Source organism: Populus euphratica, unplaced genomic scaffold (genome assembly GCF_000495115.2).
Source record: "Populus euphratica unplaced genomic scaffold, PopEup_1.0 scaffold44.1, whole genome shotgun sequence".
In the NCBI taxonomy this organism is placed as follows: domain Eukaryota; kingdom Viridiplantae; phylum Streptophyta; class Magnoliopsida; order Malpighiales; family Salicaceae; genus Populus; species Populus euphratica.
In genome coordinates, this window is record NW_011499865.1 from 940662 (window position 1) to 954887 (window position 14226).

General features: G+C 30.3%; 2 protein-coding genes across 3 annotated transcripts; one reads left to right on the forward strand and one right to left on the reverse strand.

The window, feature by feature from the left end:
* Nucleotides 1–2422: 2422 nt before the first annotated feature.
* Nucleotides 2423–4511, forward strand: LOC105125938 (SAGA-associated factor 11 homolog). Of its 2 annotated transcripts, none has more exons than XM_011026615.1 (4): nt 2423–2596; nt 2829–2917; nt 3594–3905; nt 4129–4511. In XM_011026615.1, the coding sequence occupies exons 2-4, from the start codon at nt 2876–2878 to the stop codon at nt 4309–4311; spliced, it is 537 nt and encodes a 178-aa protein (XP_011024917.1). In that variant the 5' UTR covers nt 2423–2596; nt 2829–2875; the 3' UTR covers nt 4312–4511. The 2 variants fall into 2 exon arrangements, with proteins under 2 accessions (XP_011024917.1, XP_011024918.1); XM_011026616.1 differs by having other exon boundaries at nt 2833–2917.
* Nucleotides 4512–5559: 1048 nt separating this feature from the next.
* On the reverse strand, nt 5560–8297 carry LOC105125939 (BAG family molecular chaperone regulator 4-like). The gene is made up of 4 exons (XM_011026618.1): nt 7813–8297; nt 6963–7219; nt 6726–6872; nt 5560–5973 (listed from the first exon to the last, which is right to left on the reverse strand). The coding sequence occupies exons 1-4, from the start codon at nt 8006–8008 to the stop codon at nt 5776–5778; spliced, it is 798 nt and encodes a 265-aa protein (XP_011024920.1). The 5' UTR covers nt 8009–8297; the 3' UTR covers nt 5560–5775.
* Nucleotides 8298–14226: the final 5929 nt, after the last annotated feature.

A 14226-nucleotide genomic window follows, 5' to 3' on the forward strand; every position in this document is an offset into this window, starting at 1 on the left:
AAAAGCAAATAACAATTATAAAAATGAGGACCAAAGTAAATATAAAAATTAAATTTTAAGAAATGAAATTGAAAAATAAATATTCAAAATAAAATATATATAGCAATCAAAAGTTTAAGGTTCAAATTTGATATAATCAACAAATAATGATATTTCTAAACTTTTCACAACTTCCGGAAAGTGTTTTCCTCTCAAATTTTTCAGGAAAACACTTTCCTGAAAATCAAGCCAAATTTTCCTTTGACTGGAAAGTGTTTTCCGTTTATCAACTTTCCTAACAGCAAATAAACACAAGAAAGTTTGGAAAGTGTTTTCCCGGAAACCACTTTCTGGAAAACAAACACAGCTAAAAAGGAAAACACTTTTCTAAAAATTAAGCAAAAATTTTTTTTGACTAAAAAATATTTTTGTTGACCAGAAAGTGTTTTTCGTTGACCGGAAAGTGTTTTTTGTTGACCAACTTTCCTAATGACAAACAAACACAGGAAAGTTTGGAAAGTGGTTTCCCAGAAACTGTTTTCCAAGAAACAAACATGGTCTAAGTATACGAAAGAAAATAAAAATATTAATATTTCAATCATGTGATGTAATGGAACATTAACCTGAAAGGTAACGTAAACCTTGAATATGTTTTGATTCAGTGGGGTGCAAATACGTTAACAACGAGATAATAGTGTCGATATAATATGACAAGTTAAAAAAGATTATAATACAACTAGAATCAACTTTATAAGAAAAGTCAGTTGCTAAATGAACAAAAGTATAATCAACAAGAATTTTAAATTGTTAACTGTAAAAATTGAATCATAGAAAAATGTATGATATCATTTATATTTATAAGGGAATGAGTCTCTTTGATGTTTCTTTTTATATTAATAATGTTGCCTATTAACATGTGAATACAAAAAAAATTATTTATTGGATGACTTGATGGATGTATAGAAATATACTTATATAAATCTAGTATGAAAGGTTCAAATAATGGATTGAATGTAAGAAGTAAAATTAAGAATGGTTAAGTTGACGAGTGTGACATATGTATTTGTTAATAAGGAAATGATGCATAAATTAAAATTTTTATGATCAAATTATAATAAATTTTGAATATTATATATATTGACTATAACTAGAATAGAAAGTAAAAATTATTATAAACACTATTTTTGCAGGTTGTTCGATTCTTTATACTTAATTTTAATGAAGGAAGATAAAATGAAAAGAATAAACAGTAAGAGTATTGTGTTTTTTTTTTTGTCTAAGTATACGAAAGAAAATAAAAATATTAATATTTCAATCATGTGATGTAATGGAACATTAAACTGAAAGATAACGTAAACCTTGAATATGTTTTGATTCGGTGGGGTGCAAATACGTTAACAACGAGATAATAGTGTCGATATAATATGACAAGTTAAAAAAGATTATAATACAACTAGAATCAACTTTATAAGAAAAGTCAGTTGCTAAATGAACAAAAATATGATCAACAAGAATTTTAAATTGTTAACTGTAAAAATTGAATCACAAAAAAATGTATGATATCATTTATATTTATAAGGGAATGAGTCTCTTTGATGTTTCTTTTTATATTAATAATGTTGCCTATTAACATGTGAATACAAAAAAAATTATTTATTGGATGGCTTGATGGATGTATAGAAATATACGTATATAAATCTAGTATGAAAGGTTCAAATAATGGATTGAATGTAAGAAGTAAAATTAAGAATGGTTAAGTTGACGAGTGTGACATATGTATTTGTTAATAAGGAAATGATGCATAAATTAAAATTTTTATGATCAAATTATAATAAATTTTGAATATTATATATATTGACTATAACTAGAATAGAAAGTAAAAATTATTATAAACACTATTTTTGCAGGTTGTTCGATTCTTTATACTTAATTTTAATGAAGGAAGATAAAATGAAAAGAATAAACAGTAAGAGTATTGTGTTTTTTTTTTTGTAAAAAAAAATTACTTTGATATTTTGATTTCAAGGCTTAAAAGAAGCTATTTTAAGTGTAGAAATTACAAGGTATTACATTGACGGACTTAATAGATATAATTCATAAAGTTTGAGTACTAAAATAAATTTTTATGAGAACTTTAAAATCATCATCCATTTGAGGTGCTTTTTCTATTTTAGTCCTTTATCTTTTAATTTTGTCTTTAATCAACAAATTCAATTCAATTTTTCTTTAATTTCACCTAAAAAATACAATCATGCAAAAAAAAGTTTGAGAACAAAAAAAATAAATTAAAAATGTGAGAGAATAATGCGCACAATATTTACGCCAGAATGTTTAGAGCTCTGTATAATAATATTACAATGAGTTTAGACTGTTATTGTAATTTCCAAAAATATAGGGGACGATATATATTTATGTCTAAAGCTAGGGATGTATCTGTACGTCGAAAATGTGGATTCCTAAACAGTGGCGAGCCATGACTGGACTTCTGTGAGTCGCGCGAAGCAGAAGATCCCAACCAACTCTCTCTCCCTGCAAATCAAAACCAAAATTAGCACCACCCGAGGAGGCACAAGCACAATCCCTCTCTTTCTCCGTAAACGCTTCGTCATTTCGATCTGTAAGTCATTGCTATTTCAATTCAGTGTTTATACATTGCTATGCCCATTATGACTATAATTTTTTATTGTGAGTTTCCAAATTTTTAGCCAATTAATTGACTTACTTGTGCCAATCTGTAATCAGGGAATGATAAACTAACACCTGTAGCAGGTTATCGTAATTTGTTTTTTTGAATTTTGGATCTTGTGTGAAGAAACTAGGCTTGATGATTCTGTATTCTTTTTTGCTAGGCAGTGAAGATTTTGCATCATAGTAATTGGGCTTTGCTTAAAGGTCTATGTCTGTGCCAAACGAGGATAACATGTCTCCTCATATGCAGGTATTCATTTTTCTTTAAAAAAACTCACGCGATTTTTTTTTACTGAAGTAGACCATTCTTTTATCGGTGATTTTAATGTTAAGGTAATCTGTCAGTGATTATTTTACGAGTTCTTGTTAAATACAAGATATTGTGTCTGAAGAGCTTTGTTATTATGGATGGGATTTGATCATTGCGTCTTTCTTTTGTTCCAAGTGAAATTCTTACAGAGACGCTGCTGGTACAATTGTCTGGTTGTTAATAGTTAATACTCGCTATCGTGTGATAATGTGAGACCGTAGAGGCACATAATACATCGCACCGTCGTGATTGCAATGCAGCTTTGCATTATATTGCTCCTTGTTGAAAATGATTCCAAGTTAAAACCTTTTTAAGAAATGGAAGTAAGGAAGGAACTTTTGGTGTAAGTTGAATTCTCACCATTCTCTGTGGAGAATTGTTTAGTTAAAACAATGGAGGAATAATATGTGGATGTCTCCTGGTTAAAGATGTTGAGATTTATTCCCTCCTGCTCTGCTGGTTCTTTGCTAAGGAATCATGTGTTCCCCCTGGAAATGAACCGTCCATGACCTATCACTCTTACCGCTTATATGGCTCTTCTCATGTTCTTTCTGACATGCTTTTTCGTATAAAATTGTAGTCTATGTTTTTGATGGTTGTGATGTTTTTATCACAGCTTTCATCTCATTTTTTGGGGGATCTCCTTGATTCCATTATTGTTGATGTTGCCTCTGAGTGTCATCGGATTGCAAGACTGGGTCTTGATCGCAATTTGGAGGAAGAGGAAGAAGAATTGAGGTTGTCAGCACAAGCTCGTGTTACAGTAGCTGATCCTAGTAATAGTGGTGAAACCAATGGCAAGTATGTGGTAGACATTTTCGGACAAACTCATCCATGTGTTGCAAATGAAGTTTTTGACTGCATGAATTGCGGGAGACCAATTGTGGCTGGAAGATTTGCTCCTCATCTGGAGAAGTGCATGGGAAAGGTGAGCCTTTGGCTGCTAACATGCTTGGCAGCCTTATTATTATTTTTTATTAGAACTTTTCTTTCTCATGTCATGGTTCAGTATAATATCTGGCAAGTATCTTGGCTGGTATTACTCTTACAAGAATTCTCTGATTTTCACTCTGAAAATCATTTTTTATGCTTAAGATGTCTGTATTAGATTTCTGTTTTGCACATTGATGTGCTTTGGGTCTTCCATTCAGGGTAGGAAGGCTCGTGCCAAGGCCACAAGAAGTAGCACAGCCGCACAGAATCGGTACTCACGAGGCAGTCTTGTTTCCGCATACTCTCCTTATTCAACTTCCACCAGCACAAACAGGTTATTGAATGGAACATACAGTCACACAGTCGAAGAGTACTCAAATGGAACATGTGAAGGGCCCTGAATAAAACACGAGTGATGCAGGCTGACTTCAAGGCATGTAGCAACTACAATTGATGAGGGTTGTTTTGTTTTCTTAAAGTTAATATCGAAAGAGGACTTTACGCACAATCTGTCTGTAAATATTGCAAATTAATCCTTTGTTTGAAACTTCCGATTATGGAATGAGAGCAAAACCTCCTGCTGCAGGTGAATGTTGCTACATCTCACTTGTATTTCTTTCCCCTGCTCATCCTTATATTTAAAGGGCAGCTTCTATGCCAACAAGACATGAAAGTTCAATCTTCATATACCGTACTGAATAATTTGGAGAAATTTGGGAAAAGGAGAGAAGGTATATGGCTAAAGCAAGGTATCAAACAAGTGCTGAACACGTTAAGCTCCTGCATTTCATGCCCTTTGACGGATTTCATTTCGAGCTTCATTTCTCAACACTAAAACGTCCAGCAGTGAAGATCAATTGAAGTGGGAAATGAAGTTTCTTCAGCGAGGAAAAAATTCCGTTGCCGGGACTTGAAGGTGAGACCCGAATATCCTGACCAACTAAACGGCAATGGATTCATGTTATAGTTGTCCCAGGTAAGAATAATATTGTATTATATTAAATCAACTGAATATTCCATGTTTGATTGAGAATATATACATCTTCACTCGATCCTTCCAGGTGGTAACAGTTCGAAGAAGCAGTTACACTTGTGTCACCAGTGTAATTGTGCTTTAAGAGATTTGGATTCGAAGGCCTAGGCTTATAGGATGGAAGGTTGGACCACTACGTGATCTTCTTACTGTGTTCTTCTGTTTCAAAAGCTATGGTTCTTTTTGCCAAAAACATGGGCAAGACGTCGGCATCTTTAAAATCAGCGTATGATTGCTTTTTCAAAATCTTGAGACGTGCAGTGTGCAATGGCAAGATTTTGTCCAAGGAAATGATTTTCCTCACCTCATCACATGGGCCGCGGCGAGTACTATAGATCAGTGCAAGTGCACTAGCCGGGAAGATGATTTCAAAAATCAAAACCAAAATGGAAGTGGTAAAGAGCAACGATAACACTGCGGACGGGGGGAGTGTTTCGAGCTCCACCCAGAATTATAAATTTATAAAGACAGATTATGTTGCTTTTGTTTGAGACTTTTGAGAGTGTATTTGAGAATTCAAACCAGAACAAGTTTTCATGTCTCAGATCAAAGTTTTAAATATGGTTCATGCAATGCTTCCAAGCATAATTCATCTATATACAAGAAGGTAAATGGATGAGACGAGAAGAAACTCATCTATCATAAGAAAAACTGCATGTACAGATATGGAAGCAGTTCGAAATAAACCCCTCCATTTATTGGCAGAAACAGCACTCGATGATCAAAAGAGTAAGAGATGCGACTCAACATGGACTTCAAGTCCTATCACCTATGGAAAAACATAAACCATTTTGAATTTGTACAAAAACCAACCAGTAAACAGAACTCATGATTAGTCAAACAGCTCCCAGTCCTGAGTTAGTTTTGTAGCAGATTGTAGTGGAACAGGGGCGCTCAGGCTTCCAACTCCAGACGCAAATGTCTCCCATTGAGTAGTCACCGATACTGCGTTGCTGTTATGGCTAAACGATTTAGAGTTTCTCGCTTTCAAATTCTCGAGTTTGTCCACAAAGCTCTGGATTCGACGAGCCTGCCATGAAAATCCGAAATTAAATATCATCGTTCTGACACAGAACTGCACTGAACAACATATTTGTCGTTATGTTTTGATCTGAATAGAAGCGATTCCATTGGTTAAGGACTTTAATTTCTTTAAAAAGAAAAACGTGAACATCAAGGTCATCACCCTGGCAGCCTAAGGCATTATGAGTCATCCTGAAGCAATGACCACGCGAGGATTAAATAGTGCTCATGGGAAATAATTAAGAGGCCATTCTGGGTGAAAAAACCCCGCCTGTTTCCTACAAATAATGACAGCAGAGGACCTCTTACATGCACTTTCTTTTCAAGTGTGGAGACAACAATTTTTCATCCGCAAGCACTATTCTATCTACTCTTCTCAAATCTCTCTCTCTTTTTATTTAGATGGAGTGGGAAAGCATGATTAATGAAATATGAAACTGACAACTCCTTATAAACAGCTGAAATAGCCCTTTAATCAGGACCAACATAGGCTCCAACCTGTACCTAAGCTGTGTTTAATCATATAATTCCACTTTCTAGCATTGTTTTACCTATATTATTGGATCACTTTAAGCTCTTAGGCACATGAAGAGCAAGAATCTTTCGAGCCCACGCTGAAACCTGACTTGGGAAATTTCAACAAGTCATAAATTCAAGATATGTTCCCTCGTGCTTTTGTACGAACTAATGGAAAATAATCATGGAAATACCGCATGCAAAGGGAAAAGTTTTGCAAGCAGGGAAGGCATTATAAATAACCTCAATCTTTCTCTGCACTTTCGCTTGTCCATCTGCCTCAATTGAATCCAATTTAAGCAATTGTATCATAAGCAATTCTGTTAAGACAGAAAATTCTTTTTCTGCAATCTTGGTCCCACTGCGAATATTGGTCTCTAATGCAACAACCTAAGAAATCATCAGCACATTGATAACCAATAAGTTCTCTGATTTGCCATCAAGGAAGGCTTTAACTTTTATCTCAATGCGAAAGCTAACCTTCTCGCAAAGTTTATCAACCTCTGCCCTCACGCTGGCAACAGCTTCATAGGCTTTTAATGTATCCTGATTTCTCTTCATATCCTCAAGCTTCCTCTCTTTGCTGGCTGGATCCTCAAAAAGTATCACCTTTGACATGTCTTTTACACCTACCATGTGCAGATATTCATCATTCTCCTTTTCTTTGCCTTTAAACAATAGCCTCTGCTCCTTAGATTCCAGACCAGTCTCATGAGCAAGGACTTTTTTCAAATCCCCTTCAATTCAACCAAATACAGCAATTAAGCATCAACTTGCGAAGGTAGAATAAGGGACTGCAAAATATTGCAACCAGTACCCTCATTGAAACCCAGCAGCAAGTCTAACACGTTAGGCAATGAAGGTAAACTCAGCCAACGTCATGGACAATCAAATTGCATGCAAGAAGGAGAGGAAACATATAATGAACGTTCGAAAACAAATGACCATGATCAATGTACATCCCCATAAAGCTAACTTAAGAAAAATTAATTTTTGAGTATGACTTTTGTCCGTCGGATAAATATGCAGTGCATATTGAAATAGAAACAAAAGCCAAAAGGCTTGTTCGATGACAAAAAAGAAGAAGCATTACACAAAAATGCTAAGAAATGTCAAAATCTATTGCCAAGCATGACTAGACCCATTCTCATTAAATGCAAAACAATCACTCAATTAAAAACTAGGACCAACCACAGTTTTGGCTATGACCCAACGAATCAACAGCAAAGTCGACCCCGGAAGGGAGAAATGAGATTCTAGCATTTTATCCAATGGGATCAAACCAAAGAAAGCAAATTTCAAGCGCAATTAATCAGTGACAAAAGATTACCAAAAGTGGATTGAGCAGGGACAGCAATATCATAGTGACACAAGCCATGAGAGACCTTGATCTTGATCATAGGCCCAGAAGAGCCATCCCCAACATCCATCTTTTGAACAAGCATGCCACCAGGCCTCAGTTCCCAGTGTATCTCCCTGTAGTTGGACTCCCTTGTCTCTGTGCTTTTTGAAGTTGATTTTTTCATGGTCAAGAAATGGAGTCAAGGATCATATGGAAGTACAGAATTTGAAGAAAAGTGAAAAGGGTAGAAGTTGGGTTGAGAGAAAGGTGATCGGTTGGTCACTGAAGTAGCAAATCAAGATTATTGACTAAGCAAACCAAAAAAAAAAACAAAACCCTTTAAGACAGAGACTTGTCAGCGCTCAGCAGACTTTAGAGCTTAGCAGTTGGTCGGTTTCTCTCAATAACTTGTGCTAAAAGAAAGTTGGTCCAGTTCAGGACCATGACATACTCTATTTTCAGGGCGTTCAAATATCTTCATCAAGATCAACACTGTATAAGGTAAAAGTAATGGCGAAGTCTTTAAAAATATTAAAAATCTATTATTTCGCTTCAACAAAGGCACATTATTAATTATTAAGTATTAAAAGAAATCTAAATGAAGAAAGAAATTGCCAAATTAAAAGGTGAATATCAATGACAAACTATAGGCAGAGAAACAAAAGCTACTTGATAAACCTTTATTTGATAGCAATGGAATACTAGGGGCTACCTTGAAATATATATGCAAACCCTCTAATTTCTTAAAAAATCAGAGTTAGAAAAAGAAAAATTGAAGCTTTCTATTCATATACAATATTTATCTATCCAAAAAATTAAAAAAATAATTTTTCAGTTTTTCAAAAATACTGAATTTTGAAAACACCCTCCAATTTCTCTACACAAGTTTTGACTGATTTTTGAATGAATTGAAAACTCTAACAATATTTTATATATATATACATGTACTTCTTAGCAATAAAAAGAATTAATTTTTTTATATTTAGTCAGTGTCATAAACTTAATTTTTATTATAAATCTAATATAAATATTTCTTAGTTAACAATATAAATTTTTTATAATAATTTTTAATTTAAATAAAATAAAATTCCAATTAGATTACCAAAAATATAAAATGTGACTATTATAATCATAGTTTTTATTTTAAAAAAATTTATAATCTTGATGTATTTCCTATTTTTTAAGTAAAAATATCCTTTTCTGTTATCAATAATTTTTTTTTAATTTTTCATTGAAAAGGAAAATTAAAAAAAAAACTAGGACGTAAATTATTTTTTTGATTAGCAGACATACCCTTAACTTTTGTTTTGATATTTTCTTACAGTAAAATAAAAATAAATAAATAAATTATTTGATACCATAATCACTATCTTTAATACAACATAAGTGATGGAATATTAACTTTGTGACATCCTCGTGAAGTCAACTCGTCATTTATTTGCCATTCAAATGGCAATATGTTTTTTTTTTCTTTCTTATTTAGGGGATGCCATTTTAGAAAAAAAAATTAAATGTTTTTCCAGGTTTTGATTCAATATAAAATAATTTTCAATTAATTTCTAAATATTGCTGCCTTGGAAAAAAAATTAATCTCATGAATATGGGGTGTTTTTTTTTTATATATATACTATCAACTCATTATATTTATCAACACATCGATTAATTATATCAGTTATCACTACGTTGACATTAAAACAAAAAAGTTATTGTTACTCAATAAACCAATTTTTAATCATTGTAATTATTGTAATTAATATAGTGTAAAATAATCTTTGAAGTAACATTGAAGGTAAAATAATCTTTTTTATTATGACATAATTATTTGTTGTGAATTATATGAAGTTCGTTTGATAATTTTATTTTAATGTACAATAAAATTACTCATTTAATTCTGAAATTAAATAATTTAATGCCTACTACTAAAAGATTTTTTGTATTTTTATTTGTTAGAACAATGTAATTACTTTAATACCCTTAAAGATAAAATTACTTGAACTCTCAACCTAGATTTGTTTTTTTGGTAATTCTACATTGTTTTTATTGTAATTTTTAAGGGTATTCACAATTAGTGTTTTAAATTATATTTATTAAATATAATTAAAAAAAATGCTAGCGCATGCTATCCGAGCAATGTATGAGGGTTGTTTAGCCATCAAAAGTCATCTTCTAGAATGATGTTTAAAAAATATTGATAACTTTTATATAATAGTACGTTATATTTTTCAAAATTCACAATGGTTTATTGCCAACAATCATTTTTTTCCTCCTTCTTTTTCTATATGAAGTTTTGTGTTGACCCTATGTAAAATCTCAAAACAACTCCCTTAGATTTTCCTTCCTTGATATCTGGTACTATACTTTTGATTACTATATATATAAACTATAAAATTATTGATATTTTTCAATTTTTCTTTTCTATTTTTAATCTATAAATAATTTATAAAATTATAAATGTTTTTTAATTTTACCTCTTGATATTTTTATTCAAATTTATTTATTTTATTTATTTATTTTTCAGTTTTTTCTATCAAATTTTTTCTTTCTTGTTTTTGTATTATTGTTAGTATTTTTTTAATTACTTTTTGTACATCAATAAAATTTGCTTAGACTAGTGGAGTGGTGGAGTGCTGACAATATATCTAGTAATCACTGCAACAACAACCCAATCAATTACCACCATAATTATTATTATATTTTAGTGTTTGCATTGGAATATAGTAGAATTTTTTTTAAAATATTTTTTATTTAAAAATATATTAAAATAATATTTTATTTTTTATTTTTAATATCAGTGTATCAAAATGATATAAAAATACAAAACAAATTAATTTAAATCTAAAACTTTTTTAAAAAATTTAAAAATATAATTATACTATAATGTAAAACATCTTATTATCAATGTCACCGTAATTTTTACCACATCATAACCCCACCACTTCCACAATAACAATTGTCATCATATTGCTACCATCAACATCAACAATAATTATGTGTTATCCCCACCGCACATAATTACTATCATACAATTACTATTAATATTATTACCATCACAACAACAATGCCACCAGCAAAACTATTGTTGTCATAGATATTGTCTCATTGATATTAGTGTATCGATATAAAAATACAAAATAAATTAATTTAAATTTAAATTTTTTTTAAAAAAATTAAAAATACAATTATACTATAATATGTAAAACATCTTGTGATCAATGCCACCGTAATTTTTACCACATTATAACCCCACCACTTTCACAATAACAATTGTCATCATATTGCTATCATCAACATCAACAATAATTATGTGTTATCACCACCACACATAATTACTACCATACAATTACTATTAATATTATTACCACCACAACAATGCCACCAACAAAACTATTGTTGTCATAGATATTGTCTCCTTAAAAAATTGTATTTTTTCTCACCTTATCATAATGAATAAAGAAATTTTATTTTATAAAAAAATATTTCTCATTACTTCCTGAAAAATAACTCATTTCCTAGAAAGATATTTTCTTATAATTTTTTTTCCTTTAAAAAATATTTTTCACAAAATAATCCTTTAAAATTAGTAAAGTAGCATATTTCCTAATTCAATGAAAGCATGGAATTACTGTTCTTGATTTTCTGTTATAAAAGAACCTGTTTAATTATCATAATACCTTCTCAATTAAAGAAAAACAATATCATTAGTAAGATTTTTCTAAAATAATTTCTAAGAACACACATCAAGGAGGCATTAAGTTCTCAAATTTAAAATTTCACTCACCTCTAGCTACGATGAATTATAAAAAGCCACTGTTTTCGTACAATGTAAAATGACCAATGGTCGGAAATGGAATATCAAACTCTGATCTCGTAAAAAAATAAAAGGGCACATTGGACAAAACCCTAGTATTATTATCGGATAATATTATGACAGGATCAACTACTCTACTGTTTATTTTAATATCAAACTTGATTTTTTAAAATAATTTTTAAAATATAAAAAATTATTATCTTAATATACTTTAAAATAAAAAAAAACAATTATCAATATATATTACCTATACATAATGTGATTAAAGGGTCCACACACTACAACTGTACATAATGTGATTAAAGGGTCCACACACTTTTGTCTCGTATCCTTAATGATAATGATCTCGAGGGTGCCTAGCACTTCTCCAACCTGCAGATGATGTGTGTGTGTGTCTATATATATATTTGGTGTTTGTTGGTGAAGGCACACGGATCCGATGTGCCTGTTTTGACATTGCTCAGTTCAACGGAGATTATTTGGTACCCACAGGCAAATAATGCACCAAGATCTTTATCTTAGATTTTCCAGGCCAGGAAGACAAGGATCTTACTTGGATTTTGCTTTTGTTTTGACCACATGTCATCCTGTGCCCATGTGTTTCTGAAATTTTATCAGTAGCCCATATGGCTGAATTCGTAGTCACGTTTTATACCTGCCTCTCCCTAGAACCAAGCACTAATTTGTGAGGAATTATAAATCAAACAGTAAAGGCAAGACGAAAATAATGTTGTTATATTATTTATTGTTTAGAAATATATTAAAATAAATTTTTATTTTATTTTTATTTTATTTTTAATACTATATCATAACAATTTAAAAACAAAATAATCATTAAAACAAATATGATTTCAACAGAAACAGCCTCTTCTCGGAACAAAATCAAAGTAGAGAAATAAGCTATTTTGCGAATTATTTGTGTTTGCAATTTCGAGAAACTAGGCCCCAAGAAAAGTCGTACGGGCCAGATTTCGTACGAGACTGACTCTGAAATCCTCAGGAGATCCTTGGCCCAAATAAGTGCACGGTACAGTGAAATCAACTAGGCCCACTAAATAACCAAGAATCCTCCTCTCCTTAGTGATTGGACTCTTGCAGGATGGTGTCTTGTTGTACGAAAGAGACTGAGAGAAGCACATAATCCAAAGATAAGGTTTTTTTTTAAAAGGAATATTTTTTTTATGTTTTAAAAATATTTTTATATTTTAAATCAATTTTTTTTTGTGTTTTTTAGATTATTTTAATTTTTTAATATCAAAAATAAATTTTTAAAATAAAAAATATTATTTTAATATATTTTCGAGCGACACTCCCTAACAACACTAAAATGGTTTGAATGTGATTTACAAAGCATGATTCAATTAAATTTTTATAAAAAAATATTTATTTTATATTTTTATATTGTTTTGATGTGTTGATGTTAAAAATATTTTTTTTAAAATAATATTATTTTAAAGTATTTCTAAGTGAAAAACATTTTAAAAAATTACTGCTTCAACAATGTTAAATAAACTCAAACTTTAAAATAAACTATGGGTTGGTTTAGTTGCCAATTACTTTATAAACATTGTAAAAGAGTCTTGAGTTTGAATGTCTATATTAAAATCTTTTATTAAAAGTATTTTAACCTCATTTTTGGATTTACTTTGAATTTCAATTATTAAATAAAAACAGTAAAATCTTTCTAAATATATGGTTGTTTGGAACACGACTAAATAGGTGGGTTGTGTTTTGTTATAATCGAGTCTAATTTTTACAATAAAAAATGATGTTTAGATAGTGTTAGCATGTTTTTTTTTTTTAAATGATGACATGAGTCATAGATCTGATTTCATCTAATAAAATAGTTTCATTTAATTATATGATAGAAAATGCAATGATATTAAATACATTGAATCAAAAAAAGAAATGCCTAATAATGTTAAAAACAATTACAAAGATGAATTTTAAGATAATGCAATGTTAAAGAATAAAATTATAATTTTTTTTTAAAATAACAAAATAAGTATCATAAGTTAACCTAAGCTAGTATGGTAATCACGTAACTCAAGTTATGAGATCAAATCAACCTCATAGAAATAAAATTAAAAAAAATATAATGATGACCAATTCTCAAAAATCTAAATATAAAATGATAAAATAAAAAAAAATTATCAACAAAAATAAGCCCAAAAAATAAAACAACTGTAAATCTAGGTAAGGTTTTTAAACCTTGCTAGCTAGATTATATGAATGAGATAACTTAATAGAAAGAAAAATAAAAAATAATAATTAATATTAATATTAAAAAGAAACTAATTTTAAAGGCCAAAACTGAACAAAGATATATAAAAAATGACCCCAAAGAAATATCTTGTTCAACAAGTCAAACTTGCTAACAAGTTATGAGATCTGGATAACTTGATTGAAAAAACCCTGAAGAAAATCACAAAGGCTATTTTTCAAAATAAATGACGTTAAAAGATGAAATTAAAAAAGTGAGAAAAAAAGATTTCAACTCATGTTAACTTGTCAAACCCATGAGTTAAGTCAATAACCAGATGTAACCCATATTGAAACAATTATGAAATCTAATTCCCAACATATCAAATGTA